The sequence below is a fragment of the Silene latifolia genome, chromosome X (assembly GCF_048544455.1).
Source record: "Silene latifolia isolate original U9 population chromosome X, ASM4854445v1, whole genome shotgun sequence".
NCBI lineage: Eukaryota > Viridiplantae > Streptophyta > Magnoliopsida > Caryophyllales > Caryophyllaceae > Silene > Silene latifolia.
The window spans coordinates 170,059,805-170,081,987 of NC_133537.1; the positions used below are offsets into that span (position 1 = coordinate 170,059,805).

Consider the following 22,183-nt stretch of genomic DNA (forward strand, 5'->3'; position numbering starts at 1 on the left):
ATCGAATCTAATGACAAAGCATCAAAGAGAAGACAAGACTAGAAGACCTTTTGTACATATTATAGTAGATGGGCAATGATGAAGATATCCTTGCATCCCCGACTAAATCCCGGAGGATTATTGGAAGAAGAAAAGAAGAAAAGGGAGCTGTGACACAATCCGCCCGTCCAACAAATAAGACGCCCGTCCAAGACGAGGGGAATCCGAGCGTCTTTGCAGAAGGGACGCCCGTCCAGCCACCAGGAAATCCGCCCGTCCCGACACCTTGGACGCTCAGATTCCCTTACAGTCTCATACGTCCTTTCTTCATGCTCCATGAAAGATGCGCATATTTATGAAAGACCGGCAAAAAGGAGACCGACATCTCTTTTGAGAGGAGCGATTCCTCAAGGACTTAATCGTCATTTAAGCCCTTAGTAAACCCTAATTTGTGTACCTAATCCCCACTATAAATACCCCATTTGTCTAATTAGATAATCATGGTCTTCTTATCAATCCTTAGTGTAGTTTATATCATTCTAATCTCTTCTTAATCTTGTAATCAACTTCTAATCAAGTCTTAATACAAATCTCATTTTCTTAATTTCTCTTTTGTTCATCTTTTATTTTGAGTAATTGAAGATTATTTGGGTTATTATTGGGAGATTGACAACCTTCCAATCAATCATCAAGTACTTCTATTATTCTTTGCTTTATTTTGGAATCATTAGTAGGTATAATCCTCTTAATCCCTTTTTAATTATTGTTAATCATCTTTATTTATTCATCGTGTTTTGCTTTGTTAATGTGATTGACAACCTTGTTAACATGCTAAACTTGATAATGAGTGAGTAGTTTCCTTAACTAGGGTTAATGGGTAATTAGGGGAAACCAACATGGGGGATGATTCATGCTTAATTTAATATGTTTTCATAGTTTATTTGCTTGCTTGTTGTGATCTCAACTTATGCACATGTTATGTTTGATGAAATGCGAGCCTATGAATCCTTGCATTTTTTACCCATCACTTACCTTTTCAATGAGACTTGTAAGACATAAACCAACTCGAGTCTCATTAGACCATGCATATAGTTGAGTAGGGAGGATTAAGTCGACTAGTAGGTGTTGTACAATCTAATCAATTCGGCTCCGGGACCCAAACCTTCCTAGGATTGTAAGATATAAGCCAACTCGATCCATCACAACAATAATTGCTTCCTTATAATTTGAGAATATGTTTGTATGATCAATTCCCATGAATCCCCTATGACCCCATGACACCCTAGTGCTTTTTATCAATTGTTTACATCCCTTTTTAATCATCTTGTGATACCCGTCGTTGTGAGTACCAAAAATAATATTTATAAACCTATTAAAACTAACAGAAGCTAGTGGTAACAGGGTCGAACCACAGAGAGGCAGATGTAATTATTAGTTGTCTAAATTTTGTCCGAGGTAACAATGATGTGGGGGTTTGATTGAATTAGTCTATAACTAATGGCAACAAAAGACAATAAACTAAATAAACGGATAAAACAATTATTAAAAGGGTGCAAGGATGGTCGGTTCACTATAGTTTCGGCGGCAGCAAACTAGGTAGGTCTAAAACAAACACGTGAGACGGGAAAATAAGAGGTCCTCTCGGTCCACTCTCACAGGTAGCATCTTTCGATCTCGCTACAGGTCCCTAATATCACTAATACTAACTTTCGTTCTGAAAAGTGACTAAAAGGTCTAAACTAACTTATCTTTCGATCTCGTTAATCTAGTCGTCTAAATTAGGTAGGCTATCTCCCTTCCCTATCTTTCGATCTTTATTAGGTCGGTCAAATCCTAGACATTCAACTAGTCGCGTGCACTCGATTCGTCAAACATAGAAACTAAATTAATTAAAACGAAGCATATCTCACGAGGTCAATCAATCGACCAGGGTAGGCGGTCGATCGACCGTGGCGCGATTCAGGGTTCCCTATTCTAATGCCGCCTAACCTACAGTTCCCCTACATCCTAGCACGAATAATTTAGCTACTCATGATATTGATAAAAAAAAACAACAATATTAACGAAATAGACTACTGAGTTCATGCTTAAATTAACGGAATAAAAGATTAGCATAAAACGATAATTATGGCTTCGGGAAACTAATCTATCAATTCTAGCTACAAACGAATTAAGCAATAAAACTGAAATAGTGAATGAAGGAATACCAGTAGAGGAATTGCAGGAAGAAGATTAGAAAACCGAATGCCAATGTAACTTTTATTGAAAGAAATATTTATAAACTAAAGAACCCTAATAAATTTCGTGATCTAACACTGATGAAAAACTGAATGAATGTTCTCAAAACCTAGCATACGTTATATAGAATACAACGTAATTCTTATTGCCAAAATCTAACTACTATGGGCTTGCTTATTCTCGATCTTTTAAGTCACGCAGATTAGCGGCTTGGTCGATCGACCACTGAGGCCGGTCGATCGACTAGTAAGCTTTGAACAGTGGCTCCTGGAAGTCGTGGTATGGTCGATCGACTATGGGCAGCGGTCGATTGACTAAAGTAGCTGCTATTTGACTTCTAACTTCTCGTGGATTTGTCTTTCGGGCCTCGAAATGCGCACCAAGCTCGTTCCTTGAGCAAATACTTCACGTCAAATGAAATGAAAGATACTTGGGGACGGATTTGGCTCAATATCTACTCATTTCCGCATAAATCTGCAATATTATATAAAAATACGAAAGTAGACGAAATGGGGCAAATAGTAGCCTTAAACTACATAAATGAGCTCTGAAATGCGTGTAAAATAGGGTGTAAAACATCATATAAATGACACGCATCATCTTGCTTGTTTACTTTTATTGCTATTTAGTTTAGTGATCTTCTCATCACAACCCCAAATCGTGACACCCCTAGACACCGCTACTTGCAATCGAAAATCCTACATCAATACCCATCCCTTGGGATCCGACCTTTACTTGCCTCTTTACTAATAGTAGAGTTGTTTGTGAAGTTATAAATATTATTTTGGTCTAGGTGCTCTTAACGACAAGTAACCGAAAACTAAATCTCCAAGTGAGTCCGACCAAAGAGTAGTGGAACCTGATTTATTCATATTAAAATTTGAGAAAAGTTGAAACAAAGAAGCCATATGCTCGGTAGTCAGTGGCGATAAAGGGACAGCTGTTAGGACATTTCCCGAACTACTGTTACTATTTGATGCTAAGCTAGGAGAAACAAGGGGAGTGGGAGTGACGACAGGAGGAGACTCTCTAGGGACTTCTCTAGACTCCGACTCTGACTCCGACTCTGAATCTGACTCGAATTCGTCGTCTTCTGGTTCTCCTTTGAACATCTCTCCTTCTCCTGTGGTGAGCTTGAAGAGTCTTCCTTGGTTGTTGGTCCACTTGATCAACTTTCTCCATCCTTTCTGTTGATTCGAACTGGTTTCTGTGATCAATGCGGTAGGGTTGAAGTGATCGTCTTGAAGTATCATGGTAATGATCTCATCCTGCGCGGCTCTAACAAATCGATCTTCACTAAACAGTAAGCTAACAGCTTGTTCGTCTAAACAAGGTGCTTGACAAGTTTTGACGGTAGGAACCGTTTCTGTGGGAATAAAGTAGCAATCGTGAAAGATCTCGATTCCAGCCAGTTGCTTTCCTATGTAGTGCCAAGGCTCGGGAAACCCATGGAAGAGTTCTTGACTCCCTTCTCTAACGAAGTATCCATTTAGGGTAGGGAGGTAGGGCCGCATTTGGATTCCCACATTCTTGCGTTTTTGGAATTGAGTGAGCATTTCTAGGGCTTCCTCCTTGGTGGGTTTGTATCCTAGTCTTAGTGGTATCCTTTGTGAGTTTCCTTCTTTGTAGGGTGCAAGGGTGTTTCTTTGGATAGGATTCAAAGGCATTCCCGGGAAGTATCCCTGAGTTTTGAGTATGTGGTTGACCATTAAATTAGAGTAGGGATTGAAGTACAAGGGTGCCAACTCGCTTTCTATGACGTTTATGCTATGGAAGCCCCCAAGCTCATATACTGGATCCGCGAGTACTTGGTTACTTGACCTCTTTTCTATTACTGCTTTGATGGGTGACGAAGTGATCGTCACCACTTTACCATCTAGTGGGATCTTAATTTTCTGGTGGAGGGTGGATGTTACCGCTTTGGACGCGTGAATCCAAGGTCTTCCCAGAAGTATATTAAAGGATGCTTCAATGTCCACTATTTGGAAGTTAACCTTTCGTTCAATCGGCCATGTGGCTATGGTAAGGTTAACTAGTCCTACCACTTTTCGTCGTGTACCATCATATGCGCGAACACCTTTGTTGGTAGGGGTCCAATCCGACTCTTTCATGCCTGATTTGTATGCCGTTTTTAATGGCATGACGTTGACTGCCGAGCCATCATCTAACAAAGTCATTGGCACATTCTTCTTCAAGCAAATGACAGTGATGTAAAGAGCCAAGTTGTGATTAGCGCCAAAAGGTGGTAAATATTCATCCGAGAAAGTAACAGGGTTACTTAGCTTAGGTGATTCTTGGAAGACCAAGTTGACCGCGTCATCGGGTGTGGAGTTATGTGCCACATTTAGTTTGACCAAGGCTTGCAGTAAAGCTTGGCGATGTGGGAACGAGCTTGCAACTAGTTGCCAGACTAAAAGATCGGCCTTTGTCTTCTGTAGTTGTTTCAGCAAATGGTCAGTAGAGGTATCTTCGTTATCATTTGGCATGACAACGTTGGTATTGGTGATTGGACCATTTGCTATGGGACCATTTTGAGAAACATTTTGGTATGGACGCGCTGAACGAGTAAGATGGTCTACATCTTGGTCCTCACTGTTTTGGACTATTTCCTCACTGACTTTAACTAGGTAGTGTTCAGTGAGGTATTCATCCTCATCATCATCGGCCCATATTCCATTGACAGTAGCAAATTCTCTCAATCTCATGATCTCGGCCTCCAATTGAGTGATTTGGTCGATTAGTTCATCAACCACGGCTATTACTTCTTGCATTGTAGCATTTTGAGAGAAATTTAGTGGCGCACGTTCTTTGGGTGTTGCACTTGGATCACGTAGGGTTGCCACTACACTTTCTAATTCTGAGACTTGCCTATTCACACTCTTTGCCCATGCTATAAAGTCGGTGATGGTAGGGGAAATGGTAGAGTGGTTCCCTTCTTCTTCTATTGCATAGATCTCATCTTCGACTAGAGAAATGAGGTGTGAACAATCTAAGGTAGATTCTTCACTTGTAATCATCAGAACTCCAAGAGGATTCTGAGTATTGTTAGGCTTGCCTCCAGGCGGTATTGGTAGGCGACCGTCTTCAATCATGTCTTGAAGTATATGTTTTAGCTTGTAACATTTTTCTGTATTGTGTCCCTTACCTCTATGATATTCGCAGTACGAATTCTCGTCCCAAGACTTGGATTTCTTTTCTGGTTCAGTTGTAGGGCCTATGGGTTGAAGCTTACCATGTTTCATCAATCTCTTCAGAGCATTGGAGTAGGTATCCCCAATATTTGTGAACTTTCTTTGTGGGATACTCTTTTTTGATGGTTCGAGAAGGTTAACCTTATCAGTCTTGCTAGTAGAGCCGTAATAACGACTTGTTGAACCTTGATATCCACAACCTACCGTTTTAGACAAGAGCCCTTTACGGATGTCATCTTCGATCCTTGTTCCTAGTATGGTTAAGTCCATGAAGGTCTTAATGTTTTGGTATCTCAAATGATTGCGTAAATGGGCTTTAAATTGTCCACGAATTTTTCCACGAGGGTAGCTTCATCTGGACGCTCGATAAGTTGGGTACTAGTCTTCCTCCACCTACTTAGGAAGTCGGTGAAGCCTTCTTTATCGTTTTGGGTAAGAACCTCTAAGGTGCGCATATTGACTTGGATCTCAGCATTATCCGCATATTGCTTAGCAAACTCGATCGCGGCATCATCCCAAGTGGCAATCTTCTTGTGCTCTAGAGAATAAAACCATTGTTTCGGGATGGTGTCAAGAGATGAAGGAATGATCCTTAAGAACATCTCGGGTTTAATGCCTTTGATAGACATGTAATCCTTGAAAGCACGGATGTGGTTCAAAGGGTTTTCATGCCCCTTGAATTTCGGGATATCCGTCATGTTGAAGTTGGTTGGCAATTTGGTACTCACGGCCTCATACTTGCGATTGTTTTCCCTATAGATATCATCCCCTTTGAGATACATCAGTTGTTCCTCCAAGTATTGGAGTCGTTTCTCAGCTGCAGTCGGATCTATGGGAGGGTTGACCTCTTGTGCTCCCACAAAAGGTGGAGGATTTTCATTCGCGAAGTCATTCATAAAATCATGAAGTATTTCATTTTCTGCAGGAGGCAACCTAGTTTCTACGGCAATAATTCGGCCCTCGATCGTGTTGAGGCGATTATTCACTTGGTCTTGGCTAGTTTGGAGACGAGCGAGCACGACTAGGATTAGATCATTACCATTCGGTGGTTGTCCATTGACACTTGCGTGACAAGTTCAAGGCATCTTGAAAACTGGATAAGAGATCGACGGCGAATCAAAACACGATCGACCATTCTGGCACACTTACTCAAAGAAAAGGTTTGACTTGTAAAGTGGGAGTGTGCCACTTGTGTCAAGTGAGGTTTGAAGAAATGACAAGGTTTGGAAATGTTGGTCCTAGTCAACTATAGTGTAGTTGTAGGAGTGGACTCGAAGTGAGGTTTTGAAATGGGCTTTGAGGCCCGAATTTTGACTCGACAATTGGACAGAGTTTCGACTAGTTTTGCGCTAATATTGGCCTACTTTTCAAAAATTTATGTTTTGAAAGTGGTTTTGATTTTACAAAATTCGTCATGGTTTCGTTTAGAAAATGGTGATCACATATGGTACAAGCATTTATACAGGCATTATAACGGGATGCTGAGTGCATTTAAAAGGGTTTTGGTTTAAAGGGGGGGTTGCCATACCGAACAATCAAACCCGGGGTCTGTGGAGAGGCTCGTACCAAACAGGAGTAAGGCCGATTCGTAGTCCATTTCCTCGAGTAATGAAAGCCCTTGATACAAACAAGAGTAAGTACCATGGTATGGTTGACGTCAATCGATATCCATCCTTAGGCCCAAATAAGAATTTGGACCGTCTAGACGGGACGATTGGTCGAATGGGTTGGGTTGGGCCTTAGGAAGGCCGAATAAACGGTCTAGGAAGACCGAGTTATGAAAACCAACAACTATCTTGTACAAACTATTCCCTAACCTTGTTCAAGTTTCACCCTAGCTACATGTAAGTGTATTAATCCCCAGCGGAGTCGCCAAACTGTGGACGCGGGCCAACGGGGGTCGCTCGGGTAGAAAACGAGCAAGCTTTTGCATTTGTGGAGTCGCAGCCAATTTATTGTGGAAAATTGGAAACCGTTCGAATACCTCGTGCCGTGTCAAGACACAAAGTAGTGACATGAACACCAAGAACTCGTTACCCTTAGCATTCTATGTCTAGAATGACTCTCGTGGATGCCAATGAACACGGATGTTCCCAGATATCTGGAGTAAGGGGTAAGGGTATGTATTAGGAAGCTCTTTTGATCGAACACCTAATCCCGCCCGCCTCGATAGCGGCCTCTACTAATGATTAGAGAAATCATCTATACTTGATATGTTGAAGGTTATATGCATGCTATGCAACATCCAATAAATTAATCCTATCATGTGAATTTTAGACTAAGTCGGTGATCAAGTAGTTTAACATGCATTAATGTCGAGGTAGAAATTTAGGTTGATTGCACGTGAGAGCATACAAACAATAAAGAATACGATAAAAGAACAACAATTGAAATAATTACAATAAATTACAATGGTTTGATTGATTTACGTCGAAAATACATTTAAAACGGATAATTTGAGAAAAAGAAAGGAAAATAAATTAACGAACAGATTATTAGGCGATAATACGAGAAATAGTTAATTAATACGTAAGCTAAAAACTAGGTCAAAGCAACAACGGAAGGTCAGAGGCAGAATTCAACCCGGAACAGGCGCAGCAGAGCTGCGTCCTTTGGAAGAGGCGCAGCAGTTGCTGCGTCTGTTCATGACCTGAATTCTGGCTGTGAAGCCGGAATTGCATATCATTAATATTCATTTGTAAATTAATGATTGATTAATAATATTTGACTCGGATAGAAGTGATTTAATCAATTATTTACATGCAAATTGGTCATAAAAGCAATAAAAGACGGACTCAAATTAATTAGAACAAATTAATTGTAAGATTAATAACAAGATTAGTTACGAATCAAATAAACAAACTAAAACAAACTAAATAAGTTATTAATGCTAAACTATTGATGATGATGACGATAATTAACAGATGAAAATATACCAAAGGATGAATTTCAGAGACTCAATATTGATGAATCGAATCTCTAAAAACCCGAATTGATTTTAATGACGAAAACCCGCAAATATTGAGTTACTTGGGAGTTTAAGTCGGGAATTTAAAGGATGATAAATTAATAATGATTTACATGTTAAAATTATTATGTTAGAATTATAAGAACAAACAAAGATGAAACAAAAGAAACAGACGAAATTAACAAAAGACGAAGGAAGAAAAAGGAAAGCAGGAACTGCGGCAGCCTCAGGAAGAGGCGCAGCAGGTGCTGCGCTCCTTCTCGACATCTGTCTCCCGTTAATTAGTAAAAAGGGTTTGAATAAAGGTTTTATAAATCGGTTTTGAATATATTTTCGACATAGATCTTACAACAATGATTACAAAAATAAAGTACAATAATGAAAGATGGGATTTACACCCTCAGACTTACATGTTTGACGAAACGAGATTGACTAAGTTAACGTTTAGTGATGCTCGACTCGAATATACGACGAAAGTACCCTCTAAGAGGAAATTAAACAAAGTTGATTAAGTTGATTGATGTGGAGTTGGTCAAATTGGTCGGTCATGCAAAACGAGGCTGGTACTCAGAAAGATCCGAGCTTATGTGGTCGAAAGTTCAAGCACGTAGACGCCAAAAAGCAAGAGCGTGTTCTTAGAATGCAAAGGGAGAAAAGAAGGGCGGACACTCGCGTGAGAAATATGAGGAACGAAAGTCCCTATTTATACTAATCATGGAATTAGGGTTTCAGAAAGGAGAGAAAGATCCAGAAACAACCGACTTAGGTTAAATACGGAAACTTGGACAAAAAAGAAAGCCTGGAGAAAAGGCGCAGCAGGTGCTGCGTCCCTTGGAAGAGGCGCAGCACTTACTGCGTCCTTTCCCCAGCGGTTTCCTCCTGCGTAAGAAAGCGCGTTTGACAGCTTGTCGTATTTTGGGCATAACTTTCTCTACAAGACTCGGATTAAGGTGATTTTAGCGGCGCTGGAAAGCTAAAATAAAGATCTAGAACTTTCTGTAAAATAGGCCTGACCCAAAAAAGTCGTTATCACCTCGTAAAACGGGCCTAAAGGTCGGGTTGTCATTTTAGCTAAATGAAATGCACATTTTGTAATGTAAACTTTAAGTTTATCCCAAAGAAGTGACATAGGACTCAAAATGAGGTATACCCACAACATTTTATGACACCCTAACCTTATGTAGACAAGGACGTTGCTTTTGACTCGGGATTTGACGGTTTTTAGGAAATGAAGACGGTTTTTGACCCGGACTCCAAATGTACTCTAATTACTGCTAAAACGACCGTAATGACACCTAGATGACAACCATGAGGTAGACACAAGTATTTGAGCTATCACTTGACGATAAACTTACGAATTGTCATAAATCGTTCTGTATACCAAACATGCGGCCCAATCATCACCGGGTGGCTTGCGGGAGGTGCATAAATGAGGTATCTACACAGATAGGCACGGGCGGACTGGGTGGAGTCGGGCGGATTTTCATCCAGTGAAAAATCAACTATTTGCAAGGCTTTAGACGAGCGTCTTGAAGGCAAGTCGGGCGGATTGTTGCTTGGCTCGCTCGACTTATGTTTGAGACAGGCAGATTGTTGTCCAGTGCAAAATTCAATATTTGAGAGCTCCTTCAAGACCCACGACTTGAGCTGGGGTCGAGCGACTTTAGCAGTGGGTCGCTCGGGCTGAGGTCGGCTCGGGCAGATTTCCTTCCAGAGCAAAATTTCACTTTGTACTCCTTTCCCAGTCCCCACGAGCTCAGGTCTGCTCGTGGGGATCTTTGTCCCGCATCAATTTTTCTTATTTTCTTCGTCATTTCTTCTTGGGTAGCTTTACAAAGGCTTGATTAGCCTAGGCATGTGCTTCCCCCACACTTGATCATCAAACACTACACATTTGAAGCACATTAAAATCCCTCCCTCACTTGCTCTCATGTTGCACAAATTTGTCAAACAAAGCACGTAAAATGCAATGTAAAAATGAGTAATGTACAAGTTAAATGAAATGCAAGTTAAGAGGTTAGAATATTTACAAATGGTGGTTTAGGGAGGACTCCACCAAACTTTCCTTCTTTTGATAGGTGTCAAGGGGGGCAAAGCCAAGGTGTTGTTGATGTTGCTCAACACCTTGTAGAAGTAGTCAAAGGCTTGTTCATTTTCATGATAAAGGTCTTGCATAGACCCTTGCACATTGTTGTCTTCATTGTTGTAAACCGAGTCAAAGTGTTGACAAGGATCCATCAAGCCTTGGTCTAGAGTCATAGCATTCCCAATGTAGGGATTAACCAATCCCTCAAATTCATTGTCCCATAGACCATATACTTCATTCGCTTTCTCCCCTATGTTGGGTGGATCATGAGTTGACAAGAGCAATTCTCCTTCCTAGAATGATTGGAATGTTGGAATCTTCTTCCATATCAACAATGACAAAGTCCACCGATATGAAAAACTTTCCAACTCTCACGGGTACATCTTCCCATACTCTTAGTGGTTTCTTTGTTGAACGATCCGCCATTTGTAAGGTCATGTTGGTGCACTTGAGCTCTCCCACTCCTAGTCTTTCACATACCGAATATGGCATGACACTCACACTTGCACCTAGATCACATAGTGCTTTGTTGATTGTGGTATCACCAATGGTACATGGAATGGAGAAGCTTCCCAGATCCTTGAGCTTTGGAGGGGAATTCCCTTGAAGAATTGCACTACTCACTTTTGTGAAGGCAATGGTTTCCAATCTTCGGATGGAATTCTTCTTGGTAAGGATATCTTTCATATACTTTGCATAGGCCGGAACATGGTAGATTAGCTCCGTGAATGGTATAAAAACCTCTAAGTTCTTCACAATCTCCATGAACTTTCCAAGTTGCTCATCAAACTTGGGCTTGGCTTGGCGACTTGGGAATGGAAGTCTAATCACAATAGGCTCTTTCTCAATTTCTTTGGCCTTCTCTTCATTTCTGTTCTTTGATGAGTTATTAGTGGTTGTCTCTACCACCTTAGGATTTCTCCTTAGTGGTTCAATCACATAACTTTTCTTGTCATTATCCTCAGCAATATTCTCTTCAATCGATATCTTTGGTCCCTCATATCTTGTACCACTCCTCAAGTGGATGGCATTGATGGTCTCATGTATTATGGGAGGATTACCATAAGGAGGTAATTGTCCTTTTTGTCTTTGGGAACTATAAGATGCTAATTGAGACAATGGTAGTGTCTTTGGCTTGGCTATCCCTTTGCATTTGAGCAAAGAAATCTTGTTGGCTCTTTTGCATTTGGAGGACCGCTTTTTGGACATCAAAACCTTGGTCATTGGGTTGATTGTAGTATGGTCTTTGAGTAGGATTTCTCATTGGAGGTGGTGTGTATGTGGTTTGAGGGTTTTGGACATTTTGGCTCTTGTATGAGAGGTTTGGATGGAATTTGGTATTCTCATTGTAATAGTTGGAATAAGGGTTGCCATTCTTGTAGGCTTGGAAAGCATTCACTTGTTCATTTGTTCCCCTACATTCATGTTGATCATGTCCCAAGGTTCCACAACTCTCACACACTCCATTTAGGATTGAGGATGTCGCCATCATAGCATTGACATGTTGTTTGGTTGATTGGGAAGCTTCATCAAGCTTCACCATGGCCTTCTCAAACTTCAAGTTTATGGTGTCGATATGAGCACTTAGTTGAGCACCCAATTGTGTGATGGAGTCCACCTGATGCTTCCCTCCTCCAGTGGCTTTTCTCGGCACTATATTGGGAATTATGGACCGCCATTTCTTTAATTTTCGCCCATGTTTGGTTGTCATCAACCTCGGTAAACCTCCCATTGGAGCCCATATTAAGCACATTTCGCAAGTCTTTATATAAGCCATTCCAAAACTGTTGAACAAGGAACCACTCGCTTAGTCCATGGTGAGTACAAGAGCGACAAGTATCCTTGAATCTCTCCCAAGATTCATATAATGATTCCTCATCCCTTTGCTTGAACCCGGTGATTTGGGCTCTCAACATGTTAGTCTTCTTCGGAGGATAAAACTTCTTGTAAAAAGCAAGTGCTAACTTCTTTCATGAATCAATCCCAAGGGTAGCCTTGTCTAGGCTTTTTAACCATTGCTTTGCGGCTCCTATCAAGGAAAAAGGAAACAACACCCATCGAATTTGGTCTTGAGTCACCCCAGTTTGCGAAATTGCATCACAATAGTCACAAAAAGTCTCCATGTGTAGATGAGGATCTTCACTAGGCATCCCTCCAAATTGACTTCTCTCAACTAATTGTATGAATGCGGATTTGGTAATGAAATTACCGGTTAAGTGAGGTGGTGTTGGAGTACCATTTGGTAGGTTCTCCTCGGTTGGTACGGAATGAGATGAAAATTTAGGCATTGTGGGTTGATTTTGTGGTTGGCTTTGAATTGGTTTCTCCTCTCCTTCTCTTGCAAAAGGGTTGGTAAACTCAATAATATCCGATTAGATAACACCGATATCAACAAGTTCTCCAATACCCACACTTGTTGAAGCCCTTCTAACGGTTCTTCTAATGTTGGTCAAGGTCCTTTCAATTTCGGGATCAATAGGTAAAGGTCTACCTTGTGATCTCCTAGACATGCAAAAAGCAAACAACTAGAAAACAATTAAAACTACCTTGAAGAGTTTGACTTCCCCAAGGTTAAGAAAGATACAACTAAAAATAATAAATGATAACAATTCAATTGAACACCGTCCCCGGCAACGGCGCCATTTTTGATTCGGTTGTAACTTTGTCGTCGAAGCTAACCAATCAAAATAATATTTATAATCCAAACAAACTACTCCTTTTCATGTTTTCATCATATTTCAAGTATGGGTGATTTATTCTAAGTAACTACTGGTAATGAGTTGTTTTGTGAAAATGCAATAATGTTATGCCTTCTTGCTTGGCTTATATTTACGCCCTACTTGTGCTGATTCTGGCAAGTACGAGTTTGGCCCACTTGTGCTGATCTGGCAAGTGAGTTTTATCTTAGTCTTTTCCGCCACTTTCGTGCTGATCTGACGATTGGGGTACTCGATTTTCATTTTGTCATCGAGTCTTGGAAGCGAGCTGATTCTGCCGCATGTCGAATCGGAAATGTACATTCCGAGAGTCTGGCCAAGTTTAGACTAGGACCGTATTATTATCGTAGTCCTACCCGGAGAAAATTTAGTCTAAGAGTAGTAAATGTCTTGCTTGGTTATGGTCATTGTCATATGTCTTTCTACACAAGAGTTTACGTCTTATGTGGTTACATGTAAGAGTCTTGGTCCTATCGGACACTAGGGGTGAGATGCAAGCCTTCTAGTTGCGATATGATCCCCGGGATTGATGTTCCCATCCGTTCTCATGGTGAGATGCAAGCCATGAGTGCGCATGTGACGTTAATAGACACGTCCCGTGTAATGTTTGTTAGAAGATTTCCAAAGTAATGGCTATGGTTTTCAACTATATGTATTGCGATGATTGACTACTCATTTATCTATCTCACATGATTTAAGTACTAGTCTTTTATAATTTGGATAGTTGCATATGTCACATTTCATTGGAATTCGTGCTTGTGATTAACTAACCATATCTATGTTCTTTCCTTTACTTCACTTATTTAAATATGCTTATGACATGCTCATTTGATATTCTATCTTGCTTTCTCTTATTATTCTAACATGAATGATCTCATGCTTATTAGTTCAAGTGAATCGTGTCCCGTATTTATTATGCTCTGCCTTATTTGAGTTCTCTGTTATGTTCATTTTTATATAATGTGGCTGGGAGAACCTTGAGTTACTCCCCACTGACTGTGGCGTTCATGTTTACATGAATGACAGGTATTAGTTGGTGCATTTATGGGGTGAAGACATGTGTGAGCTAGCGAGTACCTTGACCGTAAGATTTTTGTATATCATTATGCTTAAACTCACCTTTTAGAATTGTTATTCGTGGGATATCTCCTCCCCCCTATTGGCTAGACTTGGTTTGTAATAACCTAAGTTTGCTTATCGTTGCAACTGTTTCATTTTATTAGTGACTCTCGGATGTTAAACTTTAACTAATAATAAAAAGTTTTACAAATTTCATAAATTCCGCTTAAATTTATTAGTTATATTTTCCGCTTTATCGCGGGGTGTCACACGATTAGTCTCCTTAAATTTGGCCAATTGTGAAATTATGTTTCATAAGTTACAAATATAGTAATTAGGCCCAATAACTTTGACAAAAAGTGAAATCTAACTCAATTTCGCTTTTCAACATAAATTATATCACTAAATTATTTTATATATAAGCTCATTACACACTAAATAATTATAAATATTTTAAAATTGTGTTTTTAATTTATTAACATAATTTTTAAAATATATTTAATAATTTTTAATAAATTAGTATAATTCACATACATAAGAGATTACTTTTACGAAATTTCAATTTTGTGTAATTCCTTCAAATATTTTTTTTCCCAAAATATGTAATAATTTGCATACAAAATTTTAAATTTATAATAAGTTTTATTATATTCTTATAAATTATATAAATGAACGAAATTGAATTTTTTGGTGCAATTTTGGTTGAAAAAAAAATTGGGTTGAATCTCACTTTTTATCAAAGTTGTGGAGGCATAATCACAACATTTGTAACTTATGAGGCTTAATTACACAATTTGCCAAAGTTAAGGGGTTAATAACCACTCTATATAAGTTGTATGATCAATGCAACAACAATTGCTCTTGCTTCAGACCGACTGAAATTAGACGGACCAATGTTAACATTTTTTAATAGAAGATAACCATTTTATGACAAAATGTTATAACTAAAGTTGTCACTTTTTACCCTGAAAATGGTGGTAAAATTTTATCAGAAAATAGTTATATTTTATCGTAAAATAGCTACTTTTAATCCATCTTATTTCAGACGGGAAATAGCCCGTTTGAAGTAAGAATTTGCAATGCAATAATAATCGTCACATTCAAAACAATTATAGTCTCAATTCTAACAATTAAGCTAAATAACTAAATTACCTATGTCTATTTTCCAAATTCCAACCAAACAATAATCTTCGTTTAGTAATACGAAGATATTTTGGAACTGTGCAACGCACAAGCATTAATTTTTTTTTTGATAAGGTAAAGAAACTAGGTTGATCGAAAATTAACCTACACCATCCTTTCGGATGAGAACGGTAAAAGAAATCAAAGATTTTCCAATTATCACGTAGCAAGCATAAATGAAAGGGCACCAATAAGAACTCTCGTTAAACAAGAATGTCACACTAAAGCCCAAAAAGAAATAAAGAAAAATATAACATAAATAACTTCGTCTTAAAAAGGAACGGACTAACCGGAGATAAAGAGATCTAAGGTAAGGAAGTTCAAAATCGATTCGGTTAACCAAACCGGTTCAAAAGGTTAGTTGACGAATTGCCAGAAAACCAAAACGAAACGAAACCGAAACCGGATATGGATAATTAATACCCTATATTCACGTACACAATTGAAAGAAACCCAATCAATTTCCATAATTTCACACAGTAATTCTTCCCAATACCAATTACCAAGTACAAACAAATGATGCACAAAACTCCCAAATTATTACTCATACTTGCTAATGTATGATGCCTGCCTGCCTCATCAATTTGCAAGGACTTAGCAAATCAAACATACACTTAGCTTCTCGAATCAATAAACTTACATTCTAATATCAACAATGATTCGATACAATCAAACGATTTGAGATAAATTCTTAAAAAATTGCTCTTTAATTCTTGATTTACACCTTCTCTAAGTAAGACAAGTGACTAAAAAGAAACAATAATTGTATAGTTCATCGTATAATAATTTTTCCTAGACTAAAATGGAGAGTAAATTAGAGCCTAGTCTTTGAGAAGGTGATAATCAAGAAAGAAAACTGAAAAATAAAAATTCAATCAAAGGACTAAAAAAAACCAAAAAATCTGCATAATCATTTTTTTGGTACTTAAAATCTGCATAATCATGGAGATAAGACATATGATTATGAAGATATGGGTTACAAAGGAGAGATGGAGCGCTAAAGATAGAGATGAAGGAAAAATAATTTTCCAACTCTCATTCACATTCTGAGAAAAAAGAGAGAGTTCCCCTCTTCTCTTTCTCTCACTAACTCCATTAAATTTAGTAAATAAAGAAATAAGGAAGATCCTGAATAGTAACTAGACCTGTTAAATCCACCTCCTAATCGACCTATTTTTTCCAAAGTCGAGACCCGAAAATCTTAACTCGGGTTGATCTTGACCCGCAACCCGTTCAACTCGGCCTGTATTCTAACCCAATTCACAACTCCCGAGCCTCGACCGGCCCAACCAGTTTAACATGTCTAATCGTAACTCCTCTCTCCATAACCTTTGCTTTCACACACGACAGTCCATCCCCTCCACTTCACTGGTGAAAAGCACAATTTCCCACTCTTTTTCCAATTTTCCAATTTTCCCTTTTTCCCTTTTTCCCTTTTTCTTCTTTCGTCCTTTTCATCTGAATAAAGATCTTTTCTTTTCTACTTTCACAACATTTTTTGCTGAAATTAAATTTACCCATTTGAATTTTTCAAGAACCCAATAAATAAAACACAGCAGATATAATAATATTTATTCCTTTTGCTATTCCCTCTTCACTTCTAGGTTTTTCCTTATATATAATGCAACACAAATACTTCCTTTGTTCTCTTTAATTACCCTTTTATTTTTATTTTTATTTAAAAATGGAGTTATTGGGTAGGAAGATTTTGGTTGTTTTTCTCTGTTTTATGCTTTTATTTTCTGTGTTTTCTTCAGCTTCAGCTTCTGCTTCTGCTTCTGCTTCACCTGCTAGTAAGTTCAACAACCCTCCTTAATTTTCACCGTTTGATTCGCCAATGTATTTATTCGAGTTAGTCTTGCTTAAGATCGTCTTAAACTTAGAACGTAGGCACTATGGATTGAAGTTGTTTTAGTTTAAGATGGACTCAAATGAGATTATTTGTTATTTTTTTAATTGCTAAATGGTGTTTTTGTTGTACTTTGCAGAAATAGTAAGTGGGGTTCTGTCAAGTTCCGTAGCTAAGCTTATGAAATGGGTGTGGTCACTTAAAAGTACCACAAAAACAGGTAACTTTATGGATCTCCTTTGTTAGATTTCACTTCCTTAAAATGTGATTTGATTGGTTTTGACAATAATGATGATGATGATGATGATGATTATGGTAATTACAGCAATATCTGGGCGTTCGATGATGAAATATGAGAGCGGCTATAATGTGGAGACAGTGTTTGACGGAAGTAAGCTTGGAATTGAACCTTATTCTGTTCAACTTCTCCCAACTGGAGACCTTCTGATTTTGGACTCTGCTAATAGCAATCTTTACACCATCTCCTCGTCACTCTCCCTTTGTAAGTTGCCGCTTTTTACATTCTAAATATTACGTCATTCAATATCGTCTTATATCACCCCAAATTTATCGCATTTTATATTGCCCTCATTTGACTCTGATCATTTACCTCATCTCAATTTTTACCTATATTTATCTAAATAGATGCCGACATACAATGTAGACTTCTCATGTTTGATTTATCACAGTAGCTTCTACGGTTATATTTTATATTGCCCTCATTTGACTTTGATGAGGTCCTTTTAACTTTCTCATGTGTTATAGTGATAGGGGATTGTTAATACTATTGAATTAATGGCTCGTTTTTTTGGTTGTGTTGCTTGATTATCTCAATTTAATCTTCTATGGTTATATTTTCTCTTCTTATGGATATATATAACTGGTAGGAGTATCTCTTTTGGTAGATGAACTTTACTTTTAAAAGCGTGGCTTGTGATGGTCAAGCTGAGGTTACTTTGCTTGTTGTACCGCTTCTTTTTCAAGCTTTCGTTCTACTGATGCAACTTGCTATTTTAACACCTTATGAATTTGTCCATTGATTTTTTTTTTTTTTTTTTTTGTGTGATATACTGGTTTTGATTTGAATTTTTTGATAAGAGAAGTAAACATCAAGCTTTACTATTGAATTATTGGTTGTCCTTCATTTCTTGTTCTTTTCTGGTTTATGTTATAGAAAGTATATGTGTAGGCAACTAGGCATGTGCATGTGCTTTGTTTATTTGGGCTTGTCCTTGTTGTGATTCATTTAGATATGCAGACAGCAGGCCAAAGCTGGTTGCTGGGTCAGCTGAGGGATACTTGGGTCATGTAGATGGGAAACACAGGGAGGCAAAGATGAACCATCCTAAAGGTGTTGCTGTAGATGACAAAGGAAACATTTATGTGGCTGATACTGTCAACATGGCGATCAGGAAGATCAGCGATGCAGGTATATTTTGGACGAGTCAGCTAAGCAAAACTAACTAAAAGACTTGTGTATATGGCGATGTAAGGGGGTTGGTTGTGCACGATATTACCTCTGTGTTTTGTTGAAAACACCTATAGATGAAATCCAAATAACCCATGATGCAATTTGCATCAAATGTTACATTTAGACCTTGCTTAACTGACCTGACCTGATCTCTATCTCAACAACATAACCTGAATATGACCCAAAACATAAATTGATAAAATCTGACCCGAGCTTTACTGCCCTGAAATGACCTGATTACAATACACACAAAACCAACCCGACACAATTGTAAGCCTACGTGAAGTGATCCACCCATACCCGGCCCAAATTACCTGTTTGCCAAGTGTAGTATATTGAGCGGCTGCTACTTGCCAAGTGTAGTATATTAATGGGCTTGCTTGGATTGAGGGTAATAGGAGGGGAATGAATAGGGGAGTAATATGTGAGGTGTATTTCTCATGTTTGGTATGGGGGTAATTATTCACCTCCTGGAATTATTACCCTTGTGAAAGGGTAATACATTACCCACCCTCCCCCCTGGGTAATGATTGAGGGAGTAAAAGATCTACTCAGTAATCATTACTCTTATGTCAAACATATCATCAAGGAACTCATTACCCCACTAATTAATTTCCCCAGTAATTATCGCCCAATAAAACTTACCCCCTTAATAATTCCATGGATTCCAGGCAAGCCTTTTTTTCCCGCCTAACTAAATTTCTTCTTAGTTTTCCCGCCTAACTAAATTTCTTCTTAGTTGGGCCTGTTTTTATGGACTCATGGACTCGATTGGTAATGAAATTATAAATAGAGGATCCTATAAGTAGCCCGCCTTTTTTTATCCCACCTGTGAATGTAAGAGCTATTAATAGCCCACCCATATTGGACTTCACATGTCTAAGTTAAAAGTTAGACGTTAACATAAATTATAGGGTAAGACGGTTTCAAACTGCGAGATGGACCATTTTAATTAAAAAAATTCATTTAATGCTAATAAGCGAGTTGTGTTTTTATCCATTGAAGTCGTCTCACACTATAAGACCATCTCACGCAATAAGTACTGTTTCTTTAATTACTAAAATTTATATACATCACAATCTAAAATACCGTGCATTAGCACGGGATATGCACTAGTTTCTATTGTATTTATTATGCTAAATGATCTTCGATATTTGCAGGAGTGACAACAATTGCTGGAGGGAAATGGAGCCAAAGGGGAGGAGGGCATGTGGATGGACCGAGTGAAGAAGCTAAGTTTTCCAGTGATTTTGATGTGGTCTATGTTGGAAGCAGCTGCTCCTTGCTGGTCATCGATAGGGGGAATCGAGCAATCAGAGAAATCCAACTTCATTTTGATGACTGTGCTTATCAGTATGAAAGTGGCTTACCTCTTGGTAATCCGACACTTCAATACTGCATTCTGCAACAAAATTTACCCAAATTTGTTTCTTCCTAAGTGATCCCATTTTATCTTGCCTCATTTTATGAATGTTGTTAGGAATCGTTGTTCTGTTAGCTGCTGGGTTCTTTGGCTACATGCTGGCCTTGTTGCAAAGACGAGTAGGTTCCATTGTTTCTTCGCAACATGTAATAAACTTACTTTGATATCTTTGAATTTCCTTTTTTTTTTTTTTTTAATCTTTGATACTCCATCTTCCAATTGCATTTCAGAAAACTACTTTAATATAAACGATCAAACTACACATCCGTTCCCTAAGTTGGCATTAGTCTATCCTCTCGTGTTTCTTTAATTTTTTGCCACTCTTTTTTGATGTTGTCAAGAATTATGAGCCTCTATTTTATAATTTGACTTACAAAACCTTGTTGATGATGTACAGACAACAGAAATCACTACACCAAATCCATACCAGAAGCCTCTAAAATCAGTGCGGCCGCCCCTGATCCCAACTGAAAAAGAATCAGAGAAGCAGGTGGAAAGCTTTTTCGGGTCATTGAGGAAGTTACTTACCACTGCTGCCACATCAGGCATGGAAATTGTGACAACTATATTTCCAGTTTTCAAAAGAAAGCCAGTGCCGTATCAGTACCTAAATCAAGGGAGCTACCAGCAACACACTGGTTGGCAGTCACAGGAAAGCTTTGAGATACCTAAGGAAGAGGAGCCTCCTTCCATTGAAACCAGGGCACCTACCCCCAAAAAAACCTATGCTTTCATGTGTAAAGATGCTGACAAAATGCAGCAATTGAGACAAAGCCGAGTTTTGTACACGGAATTTCAGCAACAGCAGCAGAAACAGCAGAACCGTCATCAGCACCACTCGGCCATCCCTCATACTTACTATGAACAAATCTGTGAGAAAACCAATGAAATTGTGTTTGGTGCGGTCCAGAACGTAGGTCAACGTGAATCGGTTATACGACCTACTCCATATGCTATGGATTCATCTATTCGATACAGAAATGGGTATACCCATAGTTTCCCATCCTATACATAAGTTGGATCTGTATTTGTTAGCATAAGTTATGGCTTCGTATCTTCCCTAAATGATAGTTTGATCTTCGATATCATAATCCCTTTTTGGAGCAGCAGTAGTAGCAGTAATATTAAGTATTTTACTGTTCACTCCAAAGCGCTCAATTGTCAGCCCCAACTCATTGAGCCTTTTGCATTAGAAGAATCGACACCCCTACCTTTTCCCCTAAATTGTCTGATGTAATCATATTTACTCATGGGTGTGATCTAAAGGTTTAAATTTCATCTTCTAAACTGTAGTGTGACGAAATGAATAAAACGAGGAGAATCTAGACCATGAAATGGCACCTGATCGTAAATATAGAACATTGATAAGGTAATGGAACATCTAGTTTGACTGACGAATTGAAGAGCATCCTTGCTCATTTATCGCAGAGCGTAGGCTCTAGTACTGATTATCAATACTATATATTAAATCCAGAAACCAAAGGACTTTAATGTAATTAAAGAAATTTATACAAATTAATTATACTATATAGTTTTTAATCAATAGCACCGTGTGATGGGCCCGATTAAGGGATCTCAATGCAAATATTATATAGTTTGGGTTAAAATTAAATTATATAGAAACTTGATAATTTTCCTAAACATTTTTAAGAGACTAAAACATGGTCAATTTTCTTAAAATAAAATAAATAATTAAGGTCAATTTCTTTAAAATAAAATAATTAATTAAGATGGTCAATTTGAAGGAGACTAAAAGAAAGAAGATGCTTGGTAATTTTCTTAAATATTTATAGAAGACTGGAAGATGGTCAATTTCCTTAAAATAAAATAATTAATTTGTATAAACATGTACCCTTATGGTATTAATTATTATCATCATAAAAGTATGTATTAAATTTAAAATCTATGCAATTTTATTAAACTTTATAGTTTAATAATGTATAGATGTTAATTATTTAACATACAAAAATATAATATGTAGTTTATAAATAATTCAAGTTAAATTCCATGATATATAATA

The 22,183-nt window shown here is 38.2% G+C and overlaps 1 protein-coding gene and 1 non-coding gene across 3 annotated transcripts; both read left to right on the forward strand.

Annotated features, from left to right (window-relative positions):
* The first annotated feature begins 12,271 nt into the window (after window positions 1-12,271).
* LOC141625669 (small nucleolar RNA R71) lies at window positions 12,272-12,378 on the forward strand. Its single transcript, XR_012535436.1, has one exon. It is a non-coding gene; the product is annotated as a small nucleolar RNA R71 (small nucleolar RNA).
* A 4,381-nt stretch (window positions 12,379-16,759) lies between these two features.
* On the forward strand, window positions 16,760-21,306 carry LOC141623705 (uncharacterized). 2 transcript variants are annotated; one of them, XM_074439861.1, is made up of 7 exons: window positions 16,760-17,213; window positions 17,409-17,489; window positions 17,595-17,771; window positions 18,528-18,698; window positions 19,901-20,116; window positions 20,221-20,309; window positions 20,561-21,306. In XM_074439861.1, the coding sequence occupies exons 1-7, from the start codon at window positions 17,105-17,107 to the stop codon at window positions 21,176-21,178; spliced, it is 1,461 nt and encodes a 486-aa protein (XP_074295962.1). In that variant the 5' UTR covers window positions 16,760-17,104; the 3' UTR covers window positions 21,179-21,306. The 2 variants fall into 2 exon arrangements, with proteins under 2 accessions (XP_074295962.1, XP_074295963.1); XM_074439862.1 differs by having other exon boundaries at window positions 16,924-17,213; window positions 20,221-20,282; window positions 20,561-21,269.
* The last annotated feature ends 877 nt before the right edge of the window (window positions 21,307-22,183 follow it).